Genomic DNA, 16668 nt, shown 5'->3' with positions numbered 1-16668 from the left:
AGACAACAGCAAGCATACCAATGCACACATTATGGAAATTTCAGAAGGTAAAGAGAGAGAAAAAGAACCAGAAAAATCATTCAAAGAAATAATGGCTAAAAATTTTCCAAATCTGAGAAAGGGACTGTACATCTAGATCCAAGAAACCCAAAGAACACCAAAAAAAAAATCAAAAAAATCCACATCAAGATACATTACCTTCAAATTGTCAAAAGTCAAAGAAAAAGTTTTGAAAGCAGCAAGAGAAAAGAAACTTGTCACATACAGAGGAACTATCATAAAGCTATTACTGGATTATTCAGCAGAACCTTTCTGGGCCTAGAAAGAAAGGGATGATATATTCAAAGTGCTGAAAGAAAAAGACTGTGAATCAAGGACACTATACATGGCAAAATTCTCCTTCAAAAATGAAGAAGAGATAAAGATGTTCACAGAGAAAGAAAAGCTGAGAAAGTTCAGAACCACTAGGCCTGCCTTACAAAAAGTGTTAATAAGAATTCTTCAAGTTGAAATGAAAGGATGCTAAGCAGCAACATGATAGCATAAGAAAGTATAAAACTCATTGATAAAAGTAATATATAGAAAAATAGAGAATACTGTAATGGTGGTGAGTAATTCATTTTTAATTCATTTTTAATTCTAGAACAAAAACCAAAAGTATGAGAAGTAAGTATACTAAAAAATGTTAGGCTAGCCGTGGTGGCTCATGCCTGTAATCCTAGCACTCTGGGAGGCCAAAGTGGGAGAATCTCTTGAGCTCAAGAGTTTGAGACCATCCTGAACAAGAGTGAGACCCTATCTCTACTCAAATAGAAAAATTAGCCAGCTGTGGTATTGTGTGCCTGGAGTCCCAGCTACTTGGGAGGCTGAGGCAGGAGAATCACTTAAACGGAGGAGTTTGAGGTTGCAGTGAACTACAATGATGCCACTGCACTCTAGCCCAGGCAACAGAATGAGACTCTGTCTCAAAAAAAAAGTTAAAAGTTTCACAACATATTTATTAGATATAAATTGTTATAACAAGAACATAAAATGATTGGGAAAGAAGTTAAAGTGTATAGTTTATGTGATCGAACTTAAGTTGTTATCAGCTTAGGATAGACAGTTATAAGATATTTTATTTAAGCTCCAAGGTAACCATGCACATAAATATAGCTATGGTACTTACACAAAAGAAAAAGACAAAGGAATTAAACCATATCAATACAAAAAAAAAATCAGCACAACACAAAGGAAGACAGAAAGAGAAGAAAAGGAAGACGAAAGAACCACAGGACTAACAGAAAATAACTATCAAATCATCAATAGTAATTCCTTCTCTATCAAAAATTACTTTAAATGTAAATGTACTAAACTCCCTACAAAAGATGTTAAGTGGCTTAATAAATTTAAAAAACAAGACCTAACTATATTATGTTTACAAGAAACTCATTTTAGACCTAATGACAAACATAGGTTCAATATAAAGAGATGGAAAAGATGCTCTATGGAAATGATAACCAAAAGAGAGAGGGGTGATTAGACTTATATAAGACAAAATAGACTTTAAGTAAAAACTGTCACAATAGACAAAGAAAGAAATTTTATAATTATAAAATGGATACTCCACCAAGAAGATTTAACAATTATAAATATTAATAGTTATGTACCTAACATACATAGAGCACTTAAATATATAAAGCAAACATTAATTCAGTTTTTTTCCACATCTTTGCAATTGTGAATTATGCTGCCATAAATATTCAGGTGCAGATAATCTTTTTTATAGAATGTCTTTTTTTGCTTTGGGTAGACGCCTAGTAGTGGGATTGTTGGAGCAAATGGTATTTCTATTCTCAGTTCTTGGAGATATCTCCAAATTATTTTCCATAGAAGTCATACTAATTTCCAATCCCACCAGCAATGTAAGAGTGTTCCTATCTCTCCACATCCATACCAGCATTTTTGTTTTGGGACTTTTTGATAAAGGCCATTCTCACTGGAGTTAGGTGATATCTCATTGTGGTTTTTTTTTTTTTTTTTGCATTTTCCTAATGATTAGAGATGTTGAGCATTTTTTTATATGTTTGCTGGCTGTTATTCTGACTTCTTTTGAAAAGTTTCTGTTCATGTCCTTTGTCAATTTGTGATGGCGTTGTTTGACTTTTTCTTTTTAATTTTCTTAAGTTCTGTATAGATTCTTGTTATCAGCCCTTTATTAGATGTGTAGAATGCAAATATTTTCTCCCATTCTGTAGGTTGTCTATTCCATCTAATGATAGTGTCTTTGGCTGTGTAGAAACTTGCTAATTTGATCAGGTTCCATTTATTTATTTTTGTTGCTGCTGTGATTGTTTTAGGGGTCTTCCTCATTAATTCTTTGCCTAAGCCAATGTCTATAAGAGTTTTACCAATATTTTATTCTCAAATTCTTAAGATTTCCACCTTAAGTTTAAGTCTGTTATTCGTTATGAGTTGGTTTTTGTGAAAGGTGAGAAGTGGGGATCCAGTTTCAGCCTTCAGCATGCAGTTATCAAGTTTTCCTAGCACCATTTATGGAACAGAGATTCTTTTTCCCATCATATATTTTTGCCTGCTTTGTCAAAGATTAGATGACAATATGAGAATGATTTTATATCCCAGTTCCAAAGGTCTATATCTCTGTTCTTGTGCAAGTACCTTGCGTCTTTGGTTACTATAGCCTTGTAGTAATGCTTGAAGTCTGGTAGACTGATGCCTCCCAATTTGTTCTTTTTGTTCAAAATTGCTTTCACTATATGAGGTCTTCTCTGGTTCCATATGAAGTGTATAATTATTCTTTCTAAATCTGTAAAGAATGATGATGGTATTTTAATAGGGATCGTATTGATTCTGTAGATCACTTTAGGTAGTACGGAAATTTTAACAATATTGATTCTGCCAATCCATGAACATTGTAGGGTTTTCCATCTGTTTACATCTTCTGCTATTTCCTTTCTCAGCATTTCATAGTTCTCCCTATATAGGTCTCTTGCCTTCTTCATTAAATATATTCCTAGGTATTTAATTTTCTTTGATGCTATTGTGAAAGGTGTTGCATCTTTGATTTGATTTTTGCCTTGACTGTTATTGGCATATATTAATGTCACTGATTTGTGTGCAATGATTTTGTATCCTGAGACATTACTGAATTCATTTATTAATTCAATTATTAATTCCAGGAGTCTCATGGTTGAATCCTTGAGATTTTCTAGATATAATATCAAATCATCAGCAAAAAATGAATTTGACCTCTTATGCCCTATTTGGGCACCCTTAATTCTCCTCTCTTGTGTGATTGCTCTGGCAAGAACTTCCAGCATTATGTTGAATAGAAGTGTAGATAGTGGGCAACTTTGTCTGGTTCCAGTTCTAAGTGGGAATGCTTTCAATTTTTCCCCATTCAGTATGATATTGGCTATGGGTTTATTGTATATGGCTTTAACGATTTTAATGTATGACTCCTCTATGCCTATTTTGTTAGTATTTATCATAAAATTGTGCTGGATTTTGTAAAATGCTTTTTCTGCATCTATTGAAAGCATCATATAGTTTTTGCTCTTGCTTTTATTTATCTGGTGAATTGCATTTATAGATTTTTTATGTTGAACCAGACTTGCATCTCTGGGATAAAGCCTACCTGGTCATGAAGAATTATTATTTTTTTTTTATGTGCTGTTGAATTCAGTTTGCTAAGATTTTATTGAGAAGGTTTGTATCTATATTCAAGATGGATATTTTCTGTAGTTTTCTTTTTTTTGTTGTGTTCTTTTCTGGCTTTGGTATCAAGGTGAAATTGCCCTCATAGAATGATTTGGGAGTATACCATCCTTCTCAATGTTATGGAATAATTTCCACAGTATAGGCATTAGTTCTTCTTTGTAAGTTTGGTAAAATTCAGATGTGAACCCATCTGGTCCAGGACTTTTTTTGTTGGAAGATTTTAAATTGCTGCTCCAATTTCTGGGCTTGATATTGGTCTGTTCAAGAATTCTATTTCGGCCAGGCATGGTGGCTCACACCTGTAATTCTAGCACTCTGGGAGGCCAAGGTGGGAGGATCATTTGAATTCAGGAGTTCAAGACCAGTCTGAACAAGAGTGAGACCCCATCTCTACTATAAAGAGAAAGAAATTAGGCAAACAACTAAACATATATAGAAAAAATTATCCAGGCATTGTGGCACATGCCTATAGTCCCAGCTACTTGGCAGGCTGAGGCACGAGGATCTCTTGAGCCCAGGAGTTGGAGGTTGCTGTGAGCTAGGCTGACGCCATGGCACTCTAGCCCAGGCAACAGAGTGAGACTCTGTCTCAAAAAAAAAAAAAAAAAAAATTCTATTTCATCCTGATTGAGTTTAGGGAGGCTGTGTGTTTCCAAGCATTTGTCCATTTCCTCCACAATTTGTAGTTTTTGGTCATATAGATTTTTATAGTATTTAAAGATAATATTTTGTATTTCCATGATGTCTGTAGTGACCGCTCCTTTTTCATTTCTAATTGAGCTTATCAGAGTCCTTTCCTTTCTAATTCTTGTCAATCTAGCAAGACAGCTGTCAATTTTGTATAACTTATCAAAAAAACTAACTTTTGGTTTTATTAATCTTCTGTATAGTTCTTTTGTTCTTGATTGCATTTAGTTCTGCTCTGATATTATTTATATTCTTCTGCTAGGTTTAGGACTGATTTGCTCTTCCTTTTCCATTTCCGTGAGATGGTTTATTAGTTTTTTGAGTTATGAACTTTCTATCTTTTGGATGTGAGCATCTAATGCTATTAGGGGTTTTCCTCTCAGGATTGCTTTTGCTGTATTCCACAGATTTTGATAACTTATGTCCCTATTATCATTTAGTTAGAAGAATCTTGATTTTCATCTGGATCTCCTCTTTGATCCAATAGTCATTCAGCAATACATTGTTTAATTTCCATGACTTTGTGAAATGGTGAGTGGTTCTGTTGGAATTGATCTCTAATTTTATACCACTGTGGTCTGAGAACATAAATAGTATAATTTTTCTTTTTTTAATTTGTTGAGGTCTCATTTGTTCCCTAGGATTTGATGGTTTTTAGAGAAAGTTCCATGAGCCAATGAGAAGAATGTATATTCAGTTTTATTTGGGTAGAATGTTCTGTAGTTGTCTGTTAGACCCATTCATTGTAGAGCTCTGTTTAAGTCCATTGTTTCTTCGCTTATTTTGTGCTTGGAGGATTTGTTCAGTTCAGTCAGTGGGGTGTTGAAATCTGTAGCTACTAAGGCATTAATGTTTATCATGTTATTTAAATCAAATGGAGTTTGATTTATGTACCTGGGTGCTATTGTATTGGGTGAATAAATATTAATAATTGTTAAGTCTTATTATTGGATTTTTCCCTCCACCACTATATAGTGACTGCCTTTGTCTTTCTTTACTTTTGCTATTTTAAAATTTATGTTATCTGATGTAAGAATGGCTACCCCAGCTTTCTGTTTCCATTTTCCTGAAAGATTGTTGTCCAACCTTTCACCTTGAGTCTGAAAGCATCTTTGTGGATAAGATGTGTTTCCTGGAGACAGCAGATACTTGGCTTGTGTTTCTTTAATCCACTCAGCCAGTCTACATCTCTTCAGTGGACAATTCAAGCCATTCACATATATTGAGAGAACTTATATTTGGGGTAGATTTTTGTTCATATTGTTCAAAAATTCTTATTGTTTTGTTTTACCTCTCAAGCCATTATGGAATCAGGGTTCTGGACTTTAACTCTTGAATGATTTTACAGTGGTGGTGTCTATTGCACTGTTCAGTGTATAATGCAGGTCTGAGTACTTCCTGCAGGGCAGATCTGGTCTTCTCAAATTCCATTAGTGATTGCTTTTCTAGGAAAGTTCTTATTTCTCCCTCATAGATTAAACTTAGTTTTGCTGAATAAAGAATTCTACATTGGTCATTATTCTGTTTTAGAAGATTTAAAAGATTGAGGATGGATCCTCAGTGCCTTCTGGCTTGAAAGGTTTCAGTTGAGAAGTGTGCAGTTAGTCTGATAGGTTTCACCTTGTAGGTTATCTGCTGTTTTCATCTTATTGCTTAAAGTATTGCCTCTTTCGTGTTTACTTTGGCCAATGTGGTGATTGCCTTTTCATATTGAGTATCCCAGTTCTTCATGTTTCTTGTACCTGGATGTTTAGATTTCTGGCCAGGCCAGGTATGTTTTCCTCCATTATGCCAAGAAATAGATTTTCTAGCCCTTGTGTATTTTCTTCTTCTCTCTCCAGGATGTCTATAATTCTTATTTTTGGTTTCTTTACATACTGCAACATTTTTGTATGTTTTGTTTGTGTCTCTTGCTTCTGTGTTCTTTTTCTTCATCTGATTTGTTTGGCACATAGGCATTAGCTTCAAGCTCTGACATTCTTTCCTCTGTGTGATCCAACCTATTCTTAAGGCTTTCTACTGTGTTTTGTAGTTCCTTGACTACCTCTTTCATTTCTATTTCTGTTCAGTTTTTTCATAATACTTCAATTTATTTAGAAAATTTTTCATTCATTTCCTGCACTGTTCTAATGGCTTCTTTGTGTTGGGTTTCTATTTTCTCTTCAATTCCATTGAGTTTTCTTATCCATATTTGGAATTCTTCCTCTGTCATTTTAATCATTTTGTTTAAGTTGGTATCTGCCATTGAGGATCTAATGATTTCTTTGGGAGGGTAACTTTTCTCTCTGATTTTTCATTTTTCCTGCATTCTTTTGCTGATTCTTTCTCATCAGGCTTCTTGGTTGAGAAATGGGAGTGGTAGAACTGGTTTATGGCCCTATCTCAAAGTCCCCAAGGGTCATTCCTTGACAGTGCTGGGGAGAGGCACACTGGTCCTGTGTTGCCTTAGGGGTATTTTAGCAAGTTGGATTACATCTAACCTGTTGTCTTCACCTCTTTCCAATAGAGACAGTGAGTTTCCTCCCCCAGCTTCAGCTCCCAGCTGGTGGATTACACTTATGTGTATGACTCCACTGCCCTCTAATAGCTTGAGATGGAAGGCACTGTGTAAAGCTATGGGGTTACACTCTCTGTTGTTGATTGTAGTTTGTGTGGAGGAGCCAGTTATCGAGGTGATCTGATGCCTCTGTGGTATGCTCTGGTCTCCTGGTTAGGGTATATGAATGCCCCGATATTGGGGGGGGGCCTTGCCACTCCCGTGGGTTGCTTGGACCCTTCCCCTTTAAGGTGGGGGGTAGGGGCAAGATAGATCTCAGCTGGTTCCTCCTGCAAGCCTCGGTGTGTGTGGTTGCTTGATCTGCTGCTAGCGGGAGCTGCTAATATGGTATTCAGGGGTCTTTGACTGCACTTGGAGGGCTGCTCCTGATGGGAGGGTTTGATTGATGTAATTGCCAGGACTTTGGCCAGGTTTTTCCTTCCCTGTCCACAAATCCCAATGCTGGTGGCCACCTGGAGGGCAAGCCCTGGAGTTATGTTCTTATTAGATGACCTAACCAGGTCCAACGGGTAGAATCAATAGGCCTCTATTTTTCAGCACCAAAGTCCTGCAGATTCACATCAGTCCCACAGAGAAAGCAGCTTTTCTGGCTTCTCTGTACCTCCAAAGGCAGAAGCTGCAAGATTCCCAGGCTGGAAGAGGAGTGTTGCCCAAAACCTCTGCGTGCAGCTGTGTTTCTGAGCTGGGGACCCCAAACATTGTGGCCACCCCACCCCTGGGGAACTAGTATTAGGGGCGAGGACTCAAGAGTCCCCAGCTGTCACTGGTCTGGTGAGTGGAATCAACAGGTTACCTATTGTTTTTCAGCACCAAAGTCCTATAGATTCACACCAGCTGCATCGAGAAAGCAGCTTTTCTTGTTTCTCCCCACCTCCAAGGGCAGAGTCTACCCCACCTGGCATGACAGTCCCAAGGCTGGGGGAAGGGTGCTGCCCAAAACCTCCATGTGCAGTGACGTCTCTGGGCTGGGGACCCCAAAGATGGAGGCTGCTGCCCCTGGAGAGCTAGCATTGGGGACGGCCACTCAAGAATTGGCAAAGGCAGGTCCGGTGGGCTAAATCAACAGGCCGCCAGCTGTCACCTCTGTATCACAGTCCCACAGGCTGTCTGGCCCTGCTCTTTTTGTCCCACCCTGAGTCGCCAGAATCACCGGCAGTGTCCAGGGGCAGAGCCCCCTTTTAGCGTTCGTCTCCTGTGCCCTGGTCCCACTGCCCACCAGAGGTGAGGTGTCTGTCTCCACACTCCCTCTCATGGTCATGGTCACAGGGAGGGCCCACTCAGACCAGTCCCTCCCACACCCGGTGCAGTCCCAGCACAAAGCACCCGAGAGTTCAAACTGTTTCCCCGCTATTGTCCCCTCTCCACAGAGCCTGTTGTCTGGTGCCACGACTTTGCACCGACATCAGGTGTGTCCTGTGTGAGGGGTGTGGAGGTCTGTGGGGAGCCGGGAGTCCTCGGGGGGGTCAGATCACACTGCCTGGCTGGCCAGGCGGGCGGGGCCCTCCCGTGCTCTATTCCTGATTGTGTATCTCGCACTCTCTGGTCTTGGCCAGACTATCTCCCTTTCACCTTTTCCCTGCGCATGTGTCCTACAATGTTTCTCTGCAGATTCACAACGCTGTTCTGGGGGGTGGCGATCCACTCGTGTGCAGCCGTCCAAGTTCTTCACCCCCTTCTCTGGGAGCAGTGAGCAGGGAGGCCACAGCTACTGCACCATTTCTCCCACCCTAAACCTGTACTCATGCTATATTTATGTACTTATGCTTATTTGCATAAGTACTAGATTTAATTTAACAGTATATTTCAACCCAACACAAAATTTTAAATATGACTTAAATGCACTTACAAGTAAACATTTTTCTTGGATTCTTTCTATCTGCTCTGTTAATCCCGGCAGGATTATCCACATATCACTATTTACTTGGCTTATAAACCAAGCTGCAAATACAATTTTTTTTATCTTCCAAAGAGGGCATCACATGATCTACTAGAGATCTGGAAGAAAGTATGGGAATTTCTATCTCTGTTCTTATTTTGCATTTTTACAATTTCTATTTTTACATACATTTTATAAAAGACACCACCTTTTTATAGTTTGACAGATTTGTTATTTTAAAATAAATATTGAGGACATTTTAAAATTACATTTACTTACAGGGGTACATGTGCAAGAATGTTGGGGCTCCACTGTCTAAACCTGTGCTGTCCAGTAGAGACATAAGCCACATACATAATTTAAATCTCCTGGCAGCTGAATTAAAATAAAAAAGTAAAACTCTATGTCCAATATATCCCAAATACCATTTAATATGTAAACAATATGCATTTATTAATGATATATTTTGCATCATTTAAAAAATATAATATATACATATATGAATTTTAGTAATCTTGGCAGTACAGTGTGTATTTTACACTTACAACACATATCTGCTTGGACCGACTACATTCCAAGTGCTCAGTGGCTACACGCAGCAAGAGGTTATATTCCTAGGCAGCTCAGTTCTTAAAACTACAGAAATAACTCCTCTTCCAGTTGGTTTGGTCTTGACTCTCCTTGCTGTTGTTTTCTTCCTGCCTATGGAATTTCATATCTTTTCCCCATTCCCATACCTGTCTCTGAACCTTTGACTGGGGCTACACACATGCAATTTAGCCACCTGGTCTCAGTGTTCCTGCCACACCCCATGTCTGTGCCCACCTGGGTTTTGAAGGCTGTCCACTGCAGCCTCCAGGAACACCACAGCTGCATTCAGGGTGCTGCCTTTGGGATGTTTCCATGGGCTCCAAATATTAAGGAAATACAGATAATTGGGTTAGAGCGGATGCATCTGTGATGTGGAAGTGAAGTCTGCCAGGTGGCCAGTTCCTCAGTTTGCCCCTGTGCTGTCCCCTCTAGAAGTGAATATCATTTTGGGAATGTTGGCAGTGATTGTGGCATTAACGATCATGGAATCTGTTCAAACTTTGGTTTCACAATAAAACAGAATGCTTTTCTTCCTAACCTCTAGGATACTATGAAATTTAATGATATTGTGATAAAGAGTTTAGAAAAGAAGTTCTAGGAAAAGGGGCTGGTAAACATTAGGATTATTTAAACCTGACAAGAAGAGCCGAAATAAAGTGTGGCAGATAGTTGATTCTTGGACATTTGCAGGGCTGATCATGTAGAGCGGATCTTTTCAAGCTTTTTTGTGGTGCCAAGGCATTCCTAGGAAAAGATGACAATGACGTGGCCCACAGGTTAATCAGGTGAGGCTGCTCAGCACTAGACTCTGCCCTAAGGCTGTGACACTCCTAGGTCCCACTCTGCCACCAAGGAGTCAGGGAGTCGACGGCTTATCACACTGAGACCTGTGCCTGGCTTGGGGGACTCACATACCTGTTATGAAATTGACGTAGAGGGCTGGGACTATCTGCATTTTAGGTAGGATTAGAAAAAGCGGGGACAATATAATGAATGAAAGATTAAAATAAAAGCAGGGAATGATTGATTTCTGGATTTGAAAATACTGGATTTATTTGTCAAAGGATGGGTGTGTGTGGAGCATGTCCCCAGTCTTTGTACAGTTTAACCTTCACCAACTTCAAAAAAATAGTGCTATAAATTTACCCCAAGGTCACTTGAAGTTATAATTATATACATTTATTTTATGCTTATTTCAGTTTTGAGGATGTTGAATAATGAATTATTGGCTTTAATGATTGAGTCAGCCTCTTGGTTGAAAACAGCAAAGGCTTACTTTAAAACAAAAAATGTACTACTCCACATTCATAAAACTAAGTAAGTGCAAAAGAGCTTTAGGTTTTATATCTGGGTTAGTGTAATGCAAAACATTCTGTAGATAACAAGGGTTTGAGGATATGTGTGACCCTGAGCATGTGAATGTCTGGTGCAAGCAGAAATTCCAGGTCCTATGTCGGACTTTCAAGGTCCAACTCAAGGGCTCCGCACAGAAACACGGGACTCAGGTAATACCTGGATTATGGAAGAAACACACAGAAAATTTCACCAAGGCCAATATGTGATATGGAGAAAGGGTGAGCTGGAAAATAGGGTGGCAGGGAGGGCAGAGGGCCCAGAGGGCCCAAGAGGGACGGAGAGATCTGCTGGGCTGCAGGGTGGGGGAGGGGCTGTGCCACACCCTCTCCCTGTCCTCCCTCTGCCACCCTCAGAAACCCTTTGTGACGCTCCTGTGCTCTGTGACTCAGGCCTGGGACCAGAGCCCAGCGCGGCCCCTCCAGGGCTCAGTGGCCACGCGGATAATGGAGTGTGCACTTCCTTTTCTGAAAGGCCGCATCGAGCTGTGGCTGAGCCTCACCTCCAATGCTTTGGGTGTGGAGCCCCAGGTCCTCCTCCTGAGTGCCCTGGGGTTGCTCTCCCTGTCCCTGCTCCTCCTGGTGACACGGCGGCTCCTCTCAGCTACGCGGGGAGCGAAAGAAGCCCCAAAGGTAAGGAGCACCCAGGAGGGATCCTTTGTTGCTGGTTCCTGTTTCCAGTCCCAGGTTTCTAAAGGGCGCTGGTGGGCTTAGAGAGGACAGGACACCGCCCTTCCAGGGGACCAGGCTGGCCAGGGCCGGGGCTCAGGAGGAGGAGGGTTTCCCGTCGGGCTCACAGGCCGCCTATGGGGCGGTGCAGGCCCAGGGCACAGCCCCAAACACAGCGGTTCCTGGTCCTGGATTGGCACATTGAGAAAGTTGGGCTCTCTGGAGGAGAACAGTCTCTCCTGACACTTGATCGTCCCTTCCCCATGTCAAGTGCCACTCGACCAAGCCTTCCTTCGTGCTGGGCTGACCAGCCGAGCAATGTCGAGATTCTCCGAGCTCTGCCCCAGGATCCAGGGTCCCCTGAGGGAGCAGACGCGACTGCTGGCTTCTCAGTCTGTGTCCTCCTTGGCTTAGGACCTCCGAGAACACCAAGCGGGGCCTTCACAGACAAAACGCTCCCTTGAGTCTCTCAAAAAAGGAAACACTGGAATGTTTCATCACTTTTAGAAGTTGATAGTGGAACAAATTTCTATTAACTAACATGGGGAGTCCTATTGTTCGTGGATAACGAGTGTCTGAGCCTCCTAGAGAAGAGGAGGGAGAGAAGGGAGTGAGTCCCAGCCCCTTACCGGTTTCTGTTTGTCCTCAGCCTCAGGGCAAAGCCGGGAGGAGAAGGCAAGGTCGAACGTCGAAAGGTAAGGTGCTCTCTATTCCACCTGAGCTCCCAGGGGGGCTTCCTGCTCCTTGCGTGAGGCCGCAGGTCCGCGGTCTCTGAGGGTGTCAGCTGCTAGGCGCAGTCTCTCCGGGAAAACAGAGCCCCCAGATGAGGCGCTCACAGGGTGGCAGTGGGACCTGAGCCACCTCTCAGAGTCCCTGCTCTGCCCACCTGTGCGCAATGGCTGTGGCCCAGTCGGCGGCCACGTGAGATGCCCAGGAAGGGCGTCTGAGGGGTTTGGCGTCAGCACTCTGTCTGCTGACTCTGTGCAAGTACCTTCCCTTCCTGGGTGCTCAGATTCCTCTTTGAGGTAACCACCAATGTCTGTGCTTCATGGGCTGGTTCTGTCACGGTGTGGGATGGTGTATGTGAAAGTTCTTTGTGATGAGGCCACATACACACGTGAACCTTGTCAATATTACTGTTGACCATTTGACCTTGTCCCCCGATTGACCCTGTCTGCGGATCAGAGTTTACTATCCCAAGGGTCTCCCATAACGGGACTCTGTGTGACCCTGTGTGTAACCTGGTCTCCTGGTTTCCCAGGTCGGCAGTTGTACCAGAGACGGGCCAAGGAGGAAAGGAGCCTGATTTCTTTCGTGACAAGGTGATGAATCTTCCCCCTTTTCCCCTGGTCCCTTTCAAAGCGTGTCGTAAGCATCTCAGGGATTCAGTGCAGCTGCCGTAGTCCGGGGAGCGTAGCCATGGCAACGGGCATGTGAGCGAGGCCCTGGGAGAGGCTGGAGGGTGCATTGTGAGGTCGCGGGCGGGGCAAGGTGAGCGGTAGCCGACCCCGGCGAGGCGGCAGGCCTTCCTTCCCGTGTCCTGGTCCTGGCTGCAGCTTCGAACCTCCTGTCTCCCGCAGCCCCTGGGCCAAGGATCGCGATCCCATGAGCTTTCGTCAACTCTTATGTCCAGACCCGCTCTGTAACATGTGCAATGCCACTCCTGCTGAGATCCTGAAGGTGCTATTCCGGCCGTCCCTGGAGGATGCCGCTCCCTCCGTGTCATCCCCAGAGTCTACCAGCTCCCTCGCTGAGTCCTCATGCGCTTCCTCTGCCCTCTCTGAAAGCCCCCCGGGAGACCAGACGCCAGCGCCCCCGCCCGAGCCTTGTCCACCCCCACCCTCCATCCTCTCGCCCTCACCTGGCCTACCTCCACCCGCACCCCTGGGTGACGCTCCTCCTGTGCCTGCCTTGCATTCCAAATTCCCCGTACACAGTTCCCCACCCCAGCCACGTGCCAGTCCCCTTCTGCCACCACACCACACCCTGGGAGAGGATTCTCTTCTACAAACAGAGACCACGTTGTCTATAAAGACCATCTTTGCATTTGACCCCATCCTTCTCCAAGATGTCAACTCCTTACGAAATTCACCTCTGGCAGCGGATCCCACTGACTCCCACGCGCGTCATCACGCACTGCGCACCCTGCCGGCTTCACCGCCAGACGCCACCTTAACTGTGCCTCTGTCTGAACCAGTGTCCAACTTAGTGAAGCCCCATCCGGAGAAATCCTCTCCAGACAGAGCTGATGAACCGGCCACGCGTGTGCCCACAATCAGAGGCACTTCAAGCCTTGGAACGTCACAGCTCTCCTGGTGGCAGCCTCATGCCAAGGACTTGTTCCTCCCCAACTTGTTGCCATGTGATTTCCAGCAAGGGCTTCCTGCCCCCCACCCTTCCAAGGCCTCCTTTGTAAGAGACCATGAAGCCCACCCTGTAGAACCTGGTAACTGCTCTTTTTTCAACCCTGATGTTCTGTCCTCCTTGGAGAGACAAGTTGAAAAGAGGAGGGATTTCCTGATGTGGAAGGAAAAGGAAAAGAAAACGGGGTCTCTTCCAAGGAAACTTAAGTCAGACCACCAAGTGAATTCCTCAGCAAACACATCAGCATCAGTTGCTGATGAGCATGACACGGCTGTGTCCCCTCATTTGGGGACCAGCAGAGACAAACCAGAGGAGCTGCAGGCGCATCAGCAGCACCTGCACCCTGAGACGATTGAGGCAGCTCAGGTGCAGTCCCAGTCCCAGCATCCATCCCCACTGCCCGTCCCATCACCTGCACCTCTGGCCCAGGCAAGGCTCTGTGGGGTGTGTGTTCACGAACCCCAGAATGAGGGACAAGGCCTCACGCCATCAGAGACTCAGCACCTGGTATGGAACGTGCTGCAGAAAGAACAGGAGACTGTGTGGGGTTTACCCTCTGTGGTCAAGAAATCTCAGCAAGACTTTTGTCCTCCAGCCCCCAAGCTTACCCTGGTCGGCCAGTCCTCCAAGGCTGATGTTCCCGTCTCTGTCCTTCCTGGAGACTTTCCTCTCAGCAGTGAGCTGCGGAAGACACTAGAGCACCACCTTCGAAAGAGGCTCATCCAACACCGGTGGGGCCTGCCCCGCAGGGTCCGTGAGTCTCTGTCACTGCTGAATCCTCCCAGCGATGCTCCTGAGACGCCCAAGGCAAAGTGCACCTATGGACTCTCGTGGATCTCCTCCTTTAAAGGGCAGAGCAGTGAGGGTCCAGAAAGTTTTAAACTAAGTCAATCAGGAAGTTTCCGTGACAGATGCTCAGAAATGCTCCCACTACGGAAGTCCATGAGGAAGGGTCAGGGACACAGCCTGGAGCATGGCCCAAAACATCATCCACTGAGTGACCCAGAGAGGTCTTCAGATAAGGGTCTGGGCTCTCACTCTGTGGAAGGCCTAGAAAGTCACACGAGGAGCCTGTCAAGGAATAATTCAAGGGCCTCAAGGGTGAGCCTCGGTCCGAAACAACTTGAAAATGCCCTGCCAGTGCCACTTAGCCAGGAATTTGAGGACAACAGTGAGAGCCAGATTTCTGGGACTGTGCATAATTTGTGGCATCCTACCAAGCACACAGAGCCTCTTCCTCAGAAATCTCACGGCCAAATACAACATGGAAATTCGGCAGCGTCGGTCAGCGGGGACCTCCTCAATCCCAGCAAGAAAGAGCTGTTGGAAGCTCATATTAAAAGTTATCATATGAGAACTGCGTGGGGTCTGCCCACCAAGGTCCTCGAATCCAGGCAAATATTTGACTTGAAAAACGACACATTCAAGTCTTCTTCTATATCTAACTCTGCTCCTTCAGACAACCTTATTTCTGGGGTGGATTCCAAAGATGGAGTCTCCGGATCCCTTAGAAGAAGATCTAGAGCTTTTAATTCAGTCCCCAGCCTGGATCATCTGCTCCCTGCCACCTCACCTGTGGGCAAAGGAGGACAGGGAGCCCTAAGACAGTCACCCCCTGATACCCACCGTGAGCTTACGAAGAACGTCCAGACGACTGCAGCCGGCAGACGGACTCTTCCATCCCCCACTGACAGCAGTGTAGACAAAGCGAGTCAGAAGCAGACTGTGCCCGCCAATAGACACACGCTGAAGCCCTCACAAGGCAAGCTGGGGCTGGACACGAGCCAATGGATGAGACAGTCCCTCCCAGCCATGGGGTAGAGTTTTGCACACTCAACAGGTCCGGGGAGATATTCAAGGCAGAGGAGCTCTGTGCTCTTCAATAACAATCTAGTAACAACTTAAACCATCAAGTCGGAAAGCTGCCCAGTAATAAATGTGTTCCATTTCACTTCGTTCTGTCTGACCTTTGTCATTTGTTTTCTTCTGCTGGCTTTGGGCTTGGTTTGCTCTTCCTTTTCTAGTTCCTTGAGATTGATATTAGGTTGTTATTTTGTGCTCTTTCTGACTTTTTGATGTAGGCATGTAAGGTATGAATGTTCCCCTTGGTAATGCTTTTGATGAATCCCCCAAATTTTGATAGCATGGGTCCCCTTTTTCATTGAGTTGAAGGGATCTTTTAATTTCCATCTCAATGTCATTATTGACTCAATAATCATGCATCAACAGGTTGTTTAATGTCCATGACTTTGTGTAGAATTGAGTATTTCTCGTGGAATTGATTTCTAGTTTTATTCCACGATGGTCAGAAAAGATACATGATATGATTTTGATTTTTTAAAATTTGTTGAGACATTCTGTGGCCTAAGATATGATCAATCTTGGAGAATGCCCCGTGTGCTGATGGCAGGAATGTCTTCAGTGGTTTTGCATAGGATGTCTGCAAATGTCTGAGGTGCATTTTTTAGGGCCCCCTTTAAGTCCAGTGTTTATTTTCTGCTTTGAGGATTTGTCCAGCTCGGTTATGAAGGTAAATCTGTTAGAAAGGTAAATGGTTAAGTGCTTTTATCACAAAAAATTAAATCAAATAGATTCTCACAGAAGGGTTCATCAGAACGAGGCACTGAAGCGGTGGTAGACAGACCACCTCGCTGCAACTGGGCCAGCGACACATCTGGGCCGCGATGACATGATTCCCAGCCCCTCGCCCTCTGGCAGGGGGCCAGAGCCAGCCCCTCCCAGTCAGCCCCTCTGGGCCCAGGTGCCGGGGAGGCACTCGCACACGCCTGGGGCCCTGTGCTGCCCACGTGAAGAGCCACCTCCCCACAGTGCCTGCTCTACCAGGGACTGGG

General features: G+C 44.2%; 1 protein-coding gene across 1 annotated transcript; it reads left to right on the top strand.

Moving 5' to 3' along the window:
- The first annotated feature begins 11180 nt into the window (after nucleotides 1–11180).
- On the top strand, nucleotides 11181–15771 carry LOC105879477 (spermatogenesis-associated protein 31D1-like). The gene is made up of 4 exons (XM_076005361.1): nucleotides 11181–11416; nucleotides 12102–12147; nucleotides 12714–12774; nucleotides 13033–15771. Exons 1-4 carry the CDS (start codon nucleotides 11231–11233, stop codon nucleotides 15635–15637), a joined length of 2898 nt encoding a protein of 965 aa, XP_075861476.1. The 5' UTR covers nucleotides 11181–11230; the 3' UTR covers nucleotides 15638–15771.
- Nucleotides 15772–16668: the final 897 nt, after the last annotated feature.

The sequence above is a fragment of the Microcebus murinus genome, chromosome 8 (genome assembly GCF_040939455.1).
Source record: "Microcebus murinus isolate Inina chromosome 8, M.murinus_Inina_mat1.0, whole genome shotgun sequence".
In the NCBI taxonomy this organism is placed as follows: Eukaryota; Metazoa; Chordata; class Mammalia; order Primates; family Cheirogaleidae; genus Microcebus; species Microcebus murinus.
This window is presented reverse-complemented; position numbering and strand designations above follow the sequence as displayed.